At 35.0% G+C, this 14,907-nt stretch overlaps 1 protein-coding gene across 1 annotated transcript; it reads left to right on the top strand.

Moving 5' to 3' along the window:
• The first annotated feature begins 2,635 nt into the window (after window positions 1-2,635).
• LOC131626603 (ion channel CASTOR-like) lies at window positions 2,636-14,185 on the top strand. Its single transcript, XM_058897427.1, has 12 exons — window positions 2,636-3,061; window positions 3,151-3,228; window positions 3,306-3,908; window positions 4,016-4,198; window positions 4,974-5,033; window positions 5,114-5,317; window positions 5,912-6,160; window positions 8,476-8,574; window positions 12,199-12,393; window positions 12,661-12,753; window positions 13,251-13,514; window positions 13,707-14,185. The coding sequence occupies exons 1-12, from the start codon at window positions 2,780-2,782 to the stop codon at window positions 13,923-13,925; spliced, it is 2,529 nt and encodes an 842-aa protein (XP_058753410.1). The 5' UTR covers window positions 2,636-2,779; the 3' UTR covers window positions 13,926-14,185.
• The last annotated feature ends 722 nt before the right edge of the window (window positions 14,186-14,907 follow it).

Below are 14,907 nucleotides of genomic sequence, written 5' to 3'. Positions count from 1 at the left end.
TCTTCGTAGTTCGACTATTTTTTTGGTTAGTTGATTTTAGAGAACAATGTTAGGTAGCATTTTAGCTGGTAAACATTGGCTTGTTGCTAGTACGATAGAGGCGCTAGTTTGTTTTGCGTTAAACAACACAACAATTCTTTTATGAAAAAGTTTTTTTTGAATTAAGTTAGTGCTCGGGAAAAAAGGTTAATTTGATGAATTTTAATTATTTTGAAAAAAAAGTGTTTTGGTCTTTTATCTGTAAAATTGATGTTAATGATTTAAGTACAGGTTGTGAATTATCTGCAAGTTAGTATATTTACAAACGGTACGAACTTTATTAATCAAGGATATAACCCTAATAAATATGTATAGTCTAAATTAATTTTCTTAGTGAAATAAAAGTCTACTCTTTAGATTTTTGTATTTGGTTAATGATAAAATAAAGACAAAATTTTAGTCTCTTACCTATACTCTTGGGTTTAGATTGGTCCATTAATTTTTTTCGTGTCATATTAACATTGTCATGTTTGTCCTTCCGTTAGTGGACGTTAGTCAAAGTCAAAAAATAGCTTTCAGGTGGCATGTAACGTGATGACGTGGATATAACACCTTACACATTGTTTAAGTCTCTTGATAAGATTCATCATATTCTCTTTTTTTTCCCTACAATTCTGAAACACAAACCATTATTTCATCTTTTCCATCAACAACACCTTGATCATAAACAAACACATTGTTTCATTCACCGCCACACTACTCAGATTCTCACAGCCAGGGCCGTCTTTGAGGGCGTGCAAGGAGACCTACAGCACAGGGCCTCACACTTTTTCATGTTTAAGTTATGGAAAAAAGGCCTCAGATTATATATTTCACTGCTAATTTACGCTAAAATAGGGCCCTTTAAAAAAATTCTCGATTCAATTGAAGATAACTTCAACTTCTTACACAGGACCTCTTCAAAGTTTGAGACGGCTCTGCTCACAGCCACTAATAATTACACTCTTCAACACATCTTTAATCTCCAAATATCCATCATCATGCATCACTCCAACGAATCTGACCGTAAAATCTAACGACTCCGTACAAAAAGAACCGCAGCTGGCGGCGGTGCGCCTTGGTGAAATTGCTTCTAGAGTTGTGAACCTTGGTGAAATTGAAGTTGAGGAGAGGAGGTAGTGCAACACCAGCATCTGGTGGGTGTGTTGGTTGGGCAAGGGTAACAAGATATTCCATTAGGGAAGAAATATTGGTGAATTAAAAAGTAGCTACATATATCACTACCAAACACTTTTAAACATACACACATTTAAAAGACACACAACCATATAACAATTTTAAAAAACACACAACAACCATATATCACTTTTAAAACATATATGGTGTATGGTGTATGCACACTTGAATGCTTGGAATCACTCTTTGCAAGCTAGCATTTTCCAGGCCCGGCCCTAGGGGTAGGCAAACAAGGCCTTTGCCTAGGGCCTCAACTTTTTCTTACCTATACTAATGGAAATGTGTTCTTTTATACACTGAATCAATACTTTTTTTTTATCTGATGCACTTTTCAATGCGTCGTGTGAAACTATCAATGTGTTTATGTGCAACAATTATTGAGCTTTATTATACTTTGTGTCTTCAAAATACAAGTAAGAACAACAATTTAACGTTATTATTTGTGATTAAATTATTTTAATTGATAATAATGATTATGGTATCACGTGAATTTTTATTTTGAAGTAGATGTTTAATTTTTTAATTATATTAATTCTTCAACAATGTTATATTGGTCAGAGTAACTTTATATGAAATAATATCTTAACAATTAAGTTGTATTTTATTTTATTTTTACATTTTAGCCTTAATTTATAATCTTTTATTTTATTTATTTATTTGTATACTTGGAATTTATTTTAATTTAAAAGTAATATCAACTAGAATATTTAAACAAGTTAAGCTAAAACTTAAAAATTTGTTTAAAAATTAAAATTTTATGATCCCACAATAAAATCAAATAAATTAATTTTAAAATAATTTAATAAATAATTTTTTTAGAACAGAATATAAGTTTGAATAAAATAATAATAATTTTATAAAATATCTTTTAAAAATCTATTTTTTAAATTCGCCTTAGGCCTCGACATGGTTTAGGCCGGCCCTGACATTTTCAATTCCATGTAAGCTACCATATCCAACTTTGTGCAAGCTATCATATCCAATTTCATACAAGCTATCATCTCCTTGCAAGCTACATTCCACATGCTCAATCTTTCAATATAAAAAAGTCTTATTTTTATAAGATATGTTTCTACCATATTAAATTCATACTAGTATCATCCTCAAATTAATATCAAATTCATGCTAGCAACATACTCAAATTATTATCAAATTCATGCTAGCAGCATACTAACACAAGTTCCAACAAGTTTCAACAAAAGCCGCACACTCTAATAAAAATATGTAAACTAACAAAGCATATTATTTGTGGTTTAAACTAACAAAGCATATTACAGAAATACATTTTTGGACCCAATACAAAGATATCCAGATCAATTTTTAATAAATTAAAAATGTCTTAGCAATTTAAACTAGCGAATGCATGAAAAAATTGCGGTATGTTGGAATTTTAGAACAGTTGTGAACAAATTCGATTTTAAAAATAGAAGAAGTAAAGAAAACAAAAAATGGTTTGGCGAATCATTATTGAAGTGTTAACATTTCCAAAAGAAGAAACATTTGTTAAAAAAGTATAGTACTCCGTTTTATTTTGGAAGTGCTGGCTAAGGTGGAGAGGTTGAATATGTCCCTAAATTCGGAAGTATCAGCTTCCAGCAGCTCTGGCAGAGATTGGTTCTTCCCCTCGCCGTCTTTCTCCGCCTCTTCACAACAACACGCCCGACGATTATACTCTAAATCAAAGCCCCACCCAAGCCCTACTCCCACCTCCCAAGGCATTCGCCGTCGCCGCATTAAGTTCCCTCGGACTAACGATAAACCTCAGATTGCCGATGATGCAAAAAAGATTTCTGTCAAGAATAATCTTATCTTCCTCCCGCAGTTTCGTTTCCAGTTTGCCCTAGCGGTAGGTTAGGTTAGGTTAGGTTGCTCTCCCTCTCTCTCTCTCCCTCTCCCTCTATGTTACTGTTTCTTATGCTCTTTGTGTTGCTGCAGATTTTGACTGTTGCGTTTTTCTTGCTTCTTCTGCTTCTCCGAAATTCACACCTACAAGGCCAACTAAATAAGTTGCAGGTAACTAACTCCAATTCACTACTATCTTTCAACCTTCTTCCTAAAGGAATTAACCAACCTCTATTTTTTCTTTCAAGGATGAGATTCTTGGACTTACTCTCAGATTACACGCTTGCCATAACTTGGACACCTTCAACGTTACTAGCTTCACAACCCAACCTGCTTCACCTGAAAACTTGAGGAGAAACCTTTCTCTTACTTTCTCCTTCACACTTTTACTTATCCCTCTCATCATTTTTAAGTATGTAGACTATGTATCTAAATCAAGATGTGCCGACAATATATCAGAACAAGTTTCTCTAAACAAGCAAATTGCCTACCGGGTTGACGTCTTTCTATCAGTTTACCCATATGCTAAACCCCTTGTCTTGTTATTTGCAACACTTTTACTTATCTTTATTGGAGGCTTGGCCCTTTTTGGTGTAACTTCTGATGATTTACTGCATTGCCTCTGGCTCTCTTGGACTTATGTGGCTGACTCTGGCAATCATGCCAACTCAGAAGGAGTTGGTCCAAGGTTAGTTGCTGTTTCAATTAGCTTTGGAGGGATGCTTATATTTGCAATGATGCTTGGACTTGTGTCGGATGGAATTTCTGAGAAGTTTGATTCACTGAGGAAAGGAAAAAGTGAAGTGGTTGAGCAAAATCATACTTTGATTCTTGGTTGGAGTGATAAATTGGTATGATTCTGGTCTCATCACATGACACCATCTATTTATTGCTTATCTTGTAGTTGTAGACATCCCCATCAAATTTTCAACCACTGATAATGCGATTGAACGTGCAGGGTTCATTGCTAAATCAACTTTCCATAGCCAACGAGAGTCTGGGTGGAGGAACTGTTGCAGTGATGGCTGAGCGAGACAAGGAAGAAATGGAGCTTGACATTGCAAAAATGGAGTTTGACTTCAAAGGAACATCTGTCATATGCAGAAGTGGCAGTCCCTTGATTTTGGCTGACCTGAGAAAGGTGCAGTTTTCATTGGAATCCTGTTTAGGTGTATGCTGCTATAATATAATATGATAAATCTACTGTTAACCTATATATTAATTGATTTTCACAACAAGTTCATAATTGCATGTATGGATATATATTTCCACATTATGTCGGGGTTTGCAAGGAATTACAAGGAGGAGGAACATTCCACATTTGCTTAAGAGAGTCTGTTTGGTTTATTCTATTATGTTTGAAATGATTAGACATGATTTATTGTTGGGTAAAAGTTTAGTAGATCCTTGAGCTATTAATGAAATGAAAACAAGGGAATAAAGTTGTAACAGCAATGCTCAATATTTTCCCCTACAGTCCTTTTATGCTTACTTGTTTGTCTTTTTTTTTTTTGTTGCTTTTAGAGCCCCGACTAGCTGAACTAGTATGCCAGTTCTATATTTTAAAATGATTGGTTTGATTGGAGTTGCCAAAACTGAACTAATTAAACTTGCTATCGGTCGGATGCCAAATTGTTCTGTTGCTGATGTGAAAACTCACACAAATTGCAGTTTTGAAAAAAATAATGAATTTAGAGTTTTCTCTGCTGTACAATCTGTTCATAAATCATTCTCACATCACTTTGATCAGTTACTTGTATAAACATTTTTCTTAGTGATGTATTATTTTTCGGTGTCTGTTACAGTATCATTATGGCATTACTGTCCCCTTCTGATGAAAGATTTTCTTAACTTCTATTTCATCAGTAATCTTTTTAAGCCTGTTAATTTGTTTCGTCACACTATGTGATATACAGGTTTCTGTTTCAAAGGCACGCTCCATAATTGTCCTTGCTGAAGATGGGAATGCTGATCAGGTCTGGTTGAGTGATGATGTGTTCCAAGTTTAACATAACCTGGGTGCATGGCCGTTAACTTGTTTTTTTGTTTGGTATAGAGTGATGCCCGGGCTCTGAGAACAGTCTTAAGTCTGACTGGAGTCAAAGAAGGATTACGAGGGCACATAGTAGTTGAACTTAGTGATTTGGACAATGAGGTCCTTGTTAAACTTGTGGGCGGTGATCTTGTTGAAACTGTCGTAGCTCATGATGTCATTGGTCGCTTGATGATTCAATGTGCTCGGCAGCCTGGACTTGCACAGGTCAAAATCTATTATCTCTTTTTGATATAAATTTAGCTGCATAGTTCATGATGTTAGTAAAGTACTTGACAATTTTTTTTCAAGTTAATAGTTAATAACAATTTACTTGGATAATGTATAGGGTTGTCTTTGTGCTGTCCTGGTAGCGTTTTGTCCTTGGTCTCTTACGGTATTGGATGGAGGGTTTTAGGGGATTTTAGTGGGAAGAGCTTTGTAGGGATATAAGTCTATATTCTGGTATATATTTGATATTTTCTAAAAAATGAATGAGTAGCATGATACACGATCACATGACTTTCAAGTTTTAGTCTGTACTTGAGATTAAAAATAAATAGAAAAAAATAACATGATACACGATCTTATAACATTTCAGTCACATTGCATTTTTTTTAGAACATTTTATAGTTTTGTCAATTTAAAAAATAACATTAAGTCTCCTCCTCCATCCAAACATACTATTCTTTTCTGTCACAGTTTTCAAAAGTGATTGGAGACTTCTATTGTGTTGGCCCTGTTCATTTCCTTACAGTTTTCCTCCTCTTTTGTAATCTTCTCTTTTCCTTATAATAAAAAACTGACACCATTCTTTGGCAGATTTGGGAAGATATACTTGGTTTTGAGAATTGTGAATTCTACATCAAAAGATGGCCGCAATTGGATGGCATGCAGTTTGAGGATGTATTAATCAGCTTTCCTGCTGCAATTCCATGTGGAATCAAAGTTGCATCATATGGTGGTAAAATCATTTTGAACCCTGATGACTCCTATGTTATGCAAGAAGGAGATGAAGTTCTGGTGATTGCAGAAGACGATGATACCTATGCCCCGGCATCCTTTCCTACGGTGCTTGTCACATAATTGATGTTGTTCTGGTTTTTCCCATACTGTTATTTGTTAATGACAAATGCTAATCTAAAATGAAGTTTACTTGAGCTAATTTGGAATGCAACAAGAACTTATGAATCTGTTGGAATAAAAGCGTAGAAAAAAGGGGACTGAGATAGTTAGGATTTTCTAGGTAGTTAGATGAGAGTGAACTAGGTAAATAGGGGAAAAGGTAGAAGGGATTAATACAGAAAATTAAATAGTTTGTGTGAAAGGGGGAATCCTTTGTGAAGGAGAAACTGTTGGGAGAAAACTCTTTCCCATTTTATGTTTAGATTTCATTCAGGAGAAATTTGTTGTTATTATCTTTAGTTATACTCTTCAACTCTGATTTGTGGACGTGTCACAAAGTCTGTCTATCCAAATCTTTATAGGGGGAATCTAGCGTTATTGAATTTAAGTTGCTACTTGGTTGTGTAACGAAGGAAGGTGGATACTTCACATTTGACATCAAGGAGACTGCTTCTTATGCAGATTAAGGAAGATCTTATATGGGCTCAAGAAATCTCCTTGTGCATGGTATTGGAAGTTCATTCAGACTATGATTAAAGATGACTATGTGTTCTATATAAAGGCATTCTAAGGAAAGAAAACTGCTTCTTCTAGTCTATGTGAATGATATAATTATTGCAGGTGATGATGACAAAGTTGAAAACGTGTCTTACATGTCCTACACGTGCTGCATGTCCAAGGTGAAGAAGAGTGTTGACAATATTGAAGTGCTTAAGAAGATGTTGAAGCAACTAACGAGGATGCACATACTCAATTGTAGTGAAGGAATGAATAGGCACCACCCGCTGGCATCAAGAGGAGTATTGAAAGGATGGGAGAGATCATACAAGTGTTGGGTCTAGAGATGAAGAAATAGTTACAATCCAAGATCTCTCAATCTTCCCATTGGCTCTAGTTTAGCTCGGTGCTAGCTAAGGGGCATCAATGAAAGTTTAAGGAGGTCCAATGTTTCCGAAGACTAACATAACCGCTAACTTTAAAACATTTGTCTATAAAAAAAATGTTCACCTAGGACTTCAATTGATTCCCAAGTTGAAGTCCCATTTTTGTGATAATGTGTGAGCAGCTATGGTCTATAACTTTTCTGGTTTCAACCGTCTAGGCAAGGTTGCATTTGAAAGAGGTTGTATTAGCCTATTAGGATAGAAGGGTAGGATAAATGAGTTAAAGTAATTAAGATTAGTTATGGTAGTTGTTTAGGGGATACCCATTAAGATAAAGGGTATTGTGGGCACATGTTAAGTAGTCCAAAAGTAGAAGTTTGTATTGAAAAAACAATTTATAAACTTCTAAGAAATTGAATGCATAACTTTTAAGAGAATATATATAGTTCATTAACTTGTGTCCATTTTCCTATGATAAATAGAAAAAATAGTAGAAAGGATTCATTCAGGAGATTATAAAGTTTATGTGAAAGGGGAAACTCTTCAGCATAATTCTCTCATTTTCCGTTTAGATTTTGCTTAGTAATAACAAATTAGTCATTATTGTTATTATTGAGCAAAATCTAAACAATATCAAGAGCCTCGTTTTTTAACCACATTTCTTAACATGGCATCAAGAGGCTCGTTTAAGATCCTGTGGACAACCTGTTATCAGGTTTCCGCTATCGAGCCACCCACCATTTATTTCCGCACTCCAGATGTCCAATCCTGAGCGTGAGGGAGTGTGTTAAGAGTTCCACATCGCACAATATATGACCTGAACTTGTCCTTATAAGTGGAGGCAACCCTCACCCTTCAAGCTGGTTTTGTGGGGTTGAAAAAACTAGATAGTGGCCTAATCTACTCTCCGTATTTCTCCTCCCAAGTCAACATTGTAGATTTTCTAACTAAGGGGCTGGTCAACAACAATTTTGAAATGATTGTTTCCAAACTGGAAATGATAGTTATATGCTCACTAACTTGAGTGGGAGTTTTGTACATCGTGTATATTTGTAATTATTAATAATAATTGTATTAAGGCTACTAGCTACGCTCAATAGGTTGAGAATAGTCTATTTAAACATACTAGTGCATCTACTTTATTCATAACTTGAAATATATCAGTTTTTTTCTACATATATGATTTTCTATTGTAGATTTTAAGCAAAGAAAAATTGATAAACTAAGTAAAACAAATTTGTTTATAAAGGTCTACTAATGATTACTTTTACATACTGAAATAGTTGTAAAGCCAGAGAAATCAATCATTTTTTAATGAGGATGGAGGAGGCAGATTGAATGATATGGTTTCTTTTCCCCTTTCCCTGTTGGTTTCAGGTATGGAGGGGAAGCTTACCCAAGGATTTTGTTTATCCAAAGTCTCCAGAGAGAATACTTCTTTGCGGTTGGAGGCGTGATATGGAGGACATGATCATGGTAATGCTATTAGAAATCTCTTGCTATGGTCTCTGGCTTTTTTATTTTATTTTATTTTTTATGTTTTTAAATGCCATTGCTTGTAACTAGATTTGTTATTATTCTTGCCTTATCTTTAGGTTTCCTAGTTAACTTAAGAGATATTTGATTTGAACCCAAAATTATAAGATCATGAGAGGATCAAATCTGTTAGTTTATGTCTCTCATGTATATAATATATAAATAAATGCTTGTATAATCCATGTTATTTAGGTGAGAAATATTTAGATCAAATTTATGTTGGTTGGTATCTAGAGCATAGTTTGAAAGAAAAATCATAGTTCTTAGAATTTGGGCTGAGTCTGACTCATCCCTACAAAACCAGCTTGTGAGGTGGTGATTGTCCCCACTTAAAAAAGTGGTGATTGTCCCCACTTTTTTAAATGTCATTGCTTGTAACTAGATTTGTTATTATTCTTGCCTTATCTTTTTAGCTTTCCTAGTTAACTTAAGAGATATTTGATTTGAACCAAAATTATAAGATCATGAGAGGATCAAATCTGTTAGTTTATGTCTCTCATGTATATAATATATAGATAAATGCTTGTATAATCCATGTTATTTAGGTGAGAAATATTTAGATCAAATTTATGTTGGTTGGTATCTAGAGCATAGTTTGAAAGAAAAATCATAGTTCTTAGAATTTGGGCTGAGTCTGACTCATCCCTACAAAACCAGCTTGTGAGGTGGTGATTGTCCCCACTTATAAACATATGTTCATGTCACATATTGTCCGATGTGGGACTCTTAACACACTCTCTCGTTCTCAACACTATTGGGCTTGGTGCGTGGATATAAATGGTAGGTGGCCCCGATAGCGGAAACCTGATAGTTTGAAAGAAAAATGCTTGAAAGAAATATTTAGATAAATGCTTGTATAATCCATGTTATTTAGGTGAGAAATATTTAGATCAAATTTATGTTGGTTGGTATCTAGAGCATAGTTTGAAAGAAAAATCATAGTTCTTAGAATTTGGGCTGAGTCTGACTCATCCCTACAAAACCAGCTTGTGAGGTGGTGATTGTCCCCACTTATAAACATATGTTCATGTCACATATTGTCCGATGTGGGACTCTTAACACACTCCCTCGTTCTCAACACTATTGGGCTTGGTGCGTGGATATAAATGGTAGGTGGCCCCGATAGCGGAAACCTGATAGTAGATGACCCAACGGATCTTGAATTGGGCCATGATACCATTTTATAATTATAGTTTGACCTAACACAATCTTACAAACTGGTTTGTATGGTGGGGATTGTCCCCACTTATAAACATATGTTCAAGCTACATATTGTCCAATGTGGAACTCTTAACAAAGAGTCTTGTGGGCTTAGCGCCGCCAAATGGGCTAACCCCAGTTTTAGTTTTGGTATATGTTATCGAAGGAGGAAACCATAATCTGGTCCGGAGGCTGTCAGCCAGGTGGTCGTTTGAGGATTGTCACCGGATTCCGTCTCATGCAGCACAATGCGCAACTTGTTTGTCTATGTTCGGCAGAACATAGGGCCCACGTGCCACCCTCTGACCACTGTTTCACCGTGCCGCCAGTCACATTTGGTTTTTTTGTTGACAACTTGAACCTGATTTTCTGTTTCTTGATAACCGATGGTTGATTTTTTCTCTCGGTTGCCCTTTTGCGGCAACACTGTTTAAGGTTAGTACTAGTTATAATTTGAAGGTTGCCCAACAAGCTTCCACTATGGCCTTTCTTGCCCATTTTGCCAATTCTACTGATTACCTATATCTGATCGTGTAATCTTGGTACACCTTGAAGAAAATTCCACTGCATTTTCTCATGAAAATCCAATTCTTGGTTATTTCAATTTCCCCTTTTTCAAGTTTAGTTTTCATTTGAGTAAATCAAATTTCTCCTTTCCAGTTCCAGTCTTCCACATTTTTCTTGGTTCGATTTTCTGGCAAACATTTTTTTAACATTGCATCTCTTGTCTATTCAGATATATTTCTTCTTCAGTTTTAGTTTTCTGATTTGTTCTTCTTTTTCTGTCTAATCAATCATTCCTCCTTCAATTTCTTGTTACCACACTCTCTTGTATCCCTTGCATGTTGTGCCTCTTTGTGTGTTAGAACTCTTTATGTTTTGTTTAGATCGTTCTCCTGGTTGTGGTAAATTAGCTGCACTAGTTGTTAAGTGTGTGTTTTTAGGGCATTTCCATAGTCCCATTGGAGAAGTGGATCGATGGAAGGCTCTCCTAGTGTCAAAAAGGTATACTGAGGCCTATGGTCAGGATTAGGGTGGTACATTCTTACTCGTTGCGAAGATGGCCTTTATTCGCCTCTTTATAGCTATGGCTACCATGTAACACTACTCCTTATTTGAGTTGGATATCAATAATGCCTTGTTGCATTGTGATTGGAAGTGGAGATTTATATGGAGCAACCTCCTGGAAGTCGTACCTATACTTTTCCAATTTTGTTTTGCACGATTGTATGGTTATGATTTGACAGTGAATGCTATGATATGGAAATTAAGTTTGCATAACAAAGTAGGACAATCATCTACAATATTACATTTGTAGCAATTGTACTATATTTTTGACAATTAGTAATGAAGTTACTTAAAAAGTTATTTTATCTTTATGAGTCTAAAATTTAATTACCAAATCTAAAGTATAACTTTGCAATAGTAGCAATGTTACAAAAAATTATTTTACATATTTTTTTGGGTCAGTTCAGGTTGTCTCAAATAAATCTGTCTTGATTAGACCTGTAAATCATTGGGTGCGTTTGGGTTAGGGGTGTGTTAGGGTTTTTAAAATGGCCCAATCAAAATTTTAGACAGGGTTAGGGTTGGTGATAATCTGTTTTGCCGCTTTCCTTGGTCACCCCTACCTGAAACAATCATCCCGCCCATGGTTTAGTTGAATCAGAAAAGTTCTGCAGTCAATTGGGATGACCCGATCCTAGTCAGATCTTTCTGAAATGCTTCTCACCAAATAAATATATCCATCTTGTGGTTTATGTTGATGACATTGTGATTACATGTGATGACTATGAGGGTATCAAGGCATCGAAGCAACACTTATTTCATAACTTTCAAACCAATGATTTGGGTCCTCTACGTTGCTTTCTTGTTATTGAAGTAACTTTATCAATGTCAGGAATTGCTATATCTCATAAGAAATATGCACTTGATATTTTTAAGTAGTTTGGTAAAATTCCTCCCTGGTCAGGGGAAGCCCTATCCTGGTCCATGTAGATATCCAAGAGTAGCAAGAAAATTAAATTATATCACCCTAATCGGACCCGACATTTTTTTTAATAAGTCAGTTCCCTAACTCTCCTCGTGACAGTCCCTGGAATGCTGTTGTACGAATTCTTAAGCACATTAAGAGGTTACATGAGAATTTTACATTTAATCAAATGATTGAATTGAATGACATATTGGGTCATAACTCATAAGTTATCTTTTGTTGAGGTAATATGTAAATTTTTAGATAAAAGATTGTGCATATGTATATTCAGCAAGATTTTTAGTTCCGTGGCAAAATCTAGTCCTCCCTTCGTCCCCACAGCAGTTTATTTGCTCTGTGGATACTAATACCTTTTTTGGCATGTCCTGTAGGTTTTGGATGCATCTCTAGCACATGGGTCAGAGCTCTGGATGTTCAATGATGTTCTAGAAAAGGAGAGGGAAAAGAAGTTAACCGATGGTGGCCTTGATATTAATCGGTTGGAAAACATTACACTAGTTAATCGTGAGGGGAATGCTGTTATACGTCGTCACTTGGAAAGCCTTCCGTTGGAATCATTTGATTCAGTAAGTGACCATTATCAGTTTGTCCTCTTTACTTGTATTACTAGATTTCCATTCTTCGTCATACATAATGTAATGGAACCACCTATGGCGTCTGCTATATTATTTACTGTATTGTTCTTTCAGCAATAATATATTATACTGACTAGTTGGTTGCAAGTTGGGGATAAAATTACAATTAAATTATGATCTGGTGAAGTATTTAGGACTTATCTTTAGCAATTATAATGTCTGCAAGTTGATGATGATGGAAATTCTTCTTTTTTGCAGATATTGATTTTGGCAGATGAATCAGTTGAAGATTCAGCCATTCAAGCTGACTCTAGATCTCTTGCCACTCTACTTTTAATCCGTGACATACAAGTGAGTTACCAATCTACAAAATTTGAGCTTCGATTTGATATGATGGCTCATTATTCTGCTGTCCTATAAACATAGTCATGCACATAACATAGCATCTGATATCAATTATGAATGAGGATGTTTTTTCAGAAGTCCATTGGTGATTCTCTATAGTTTCATCTTTGCGCTTTTGGCAATTCTGCTTGTATGCAAATGCTGGCTACACAATAGATGCATGTATTGTACTGAAATCTCATGGTGTGGAAGCCAATACACATTGCATGATTTCATAACCCTTTGTTTATTTACAATTAGATGATATTGTCACGTGAATATTATGAGGGCAGTATATTCTTGATGGATTTCTTTAGGTTTTTCCTTTATTTTAAGCCTTATTATTAGTCATTCTAGTTTTCTCCAAAAGTTTCTTAGTTGTATAAATGATTTCTTTCCTGTGATATTCAATTTTCGTCTTTTCATGTTATACTGTTTCAGAAGCTTTGATGTTTGGATTTCAGGCTAGGCGTCTTCCTTATGTAGCTATGGTCAGTCAAACTCATGGAGGAAGCTTTTCAAAAGGCTCATGGATTGGAGAAATGAAGCAGGCTTCCGATAAAACAGTTATAATTAGTGAAATTTTGGATCCTAGGACAAAAAACCTTTTGTCCATGTCAAAAATTAGTGATTATGTTTTATCAAATGAACTTGTCAGCATGGCTTTGGCGATGGTTTCAGAAGATCGGCAGATAAATGACGTATTGGAGGAGCTCTTTGCGGAGCAGGTACTGCTCTGCTCTTTTAAATAAACCGAAGGGACGGGCATCACATGTTTTGCAATTGCATGCATCACATCTAACTAAACGGTTCTTACAGTTTCAAGTATCCTGCAGGAGAATTAAATAATCAATTATAACTAAACGGTTCTTTTCATTTCATGCTTCATACTGATGAATTTCGTTCTGAGTTTTTGTCAGGGAAATGAAATGCATATACGACAAGCAGATCTTTACCTCCATGAAGGAGAGAAATTGAGTTTCTATGAAATAATGTTACGAGCTCGACAAAGGAGAGAGATTGTGATTGGATACCGTTTAGCAAATGCAGAAAGGGCAGTTATTAACCCCCCGGCAAAGAGCGACAGGCGGAAGTGGTCGCTGAAGGATGTTTTTGTGGTGATTACTGAAAAGGAATGAGGCATTGCTGGACAAAGCATACAGGGTAAAAATAATTTGTCCCAGTCTACCACAACGGAAAAGTTTGCTTTTAGGATTGATGTCACTTGTAAATAACAAGGTTGTTTGCTAGAAATTGAAAGTTGGTAGATGTTTTTCTTTTGTCTTTTTTAAAACATACCAAAGGCAGGTCTAGCCAAAAGAACAAAAACCAAAAATAAACAAATTGTTTACTACAGTTGAATATGAAAATAAAGGAGACGTATAGACATATTGTAGAAGTTACACAGTAGGTTAGAGAATTTGAAAACGGTTACAAAATACAGGGATCCCTCCATACCACACTTCCACATAATAAGAAGAGAAACCGCTGTTCATATAAATTGAACAATAACTATCACAATTTTCATTGTTTTCGTACATGCGGCAACAACGGTTTCTTTCCCATAGTTAATTGAATTGAAAAGTGAACACAATCACTTTCCATTCTATAATATTTTTAATTTATTCCATTTGATGATTAGTGATCTTTTTTGTTACTGTTAATTTTATTTTTAAAATATTATTTTTGATGTTTGATTATCATGAATGCAGTTAAAGTTTGCAGATTTTTTTAAATAAAATGATGTTTATCATGAGTGCAGTTTACTTTCAAATAGATTTTCTGTTTTTCTTTTTTAGTGTGTTTGTCTATATGGTTTATGTGTTTTTTTAGTGCAATTTATAATGTGTTTGCAAACACTGCTTGGTGGTGGATGGTGTATGAACTATGAAGACATAGTTTTCATCCGGTTTTGTATCCAATTTTTTATTTTGTTAAATTGTTCTAATTAATATAGTGATTTATTTTTATCCAATAAAGCACAATCATTTTTCATTCTCTACAATATATGAAACTAATATATACAAAATCAAAACATGTACGGAAAGAGAGATCGAAGAAGGTGAAAGACAAAATAGAAATGACATGATAATCATTCGGTGTGTGTATTAATTAAATTGA

Source organism: Vicia villosa, unplaced genomic scaffold (genome assembly GCF_029867415.1).
Source record: "Vicia villosa cultivar HV-30 ecotype Madison, WI unplaced genomic scaffold, Vvil1.0 ctg.000308F_1_1, whole genome shotgun sequence".
Classification (NCBI taxonomy): Eukaryota; Viridiplantae; Streptophyta; class Magnoliopsida; order Fabales; family Fabaceae; genus Vicia; species Vicia villosa.
The sequence above is the reverse complement of the archived record's forward strand: the minus strand, read 5'-3'. Positions and strand labels throughout refer to the sequence as shown.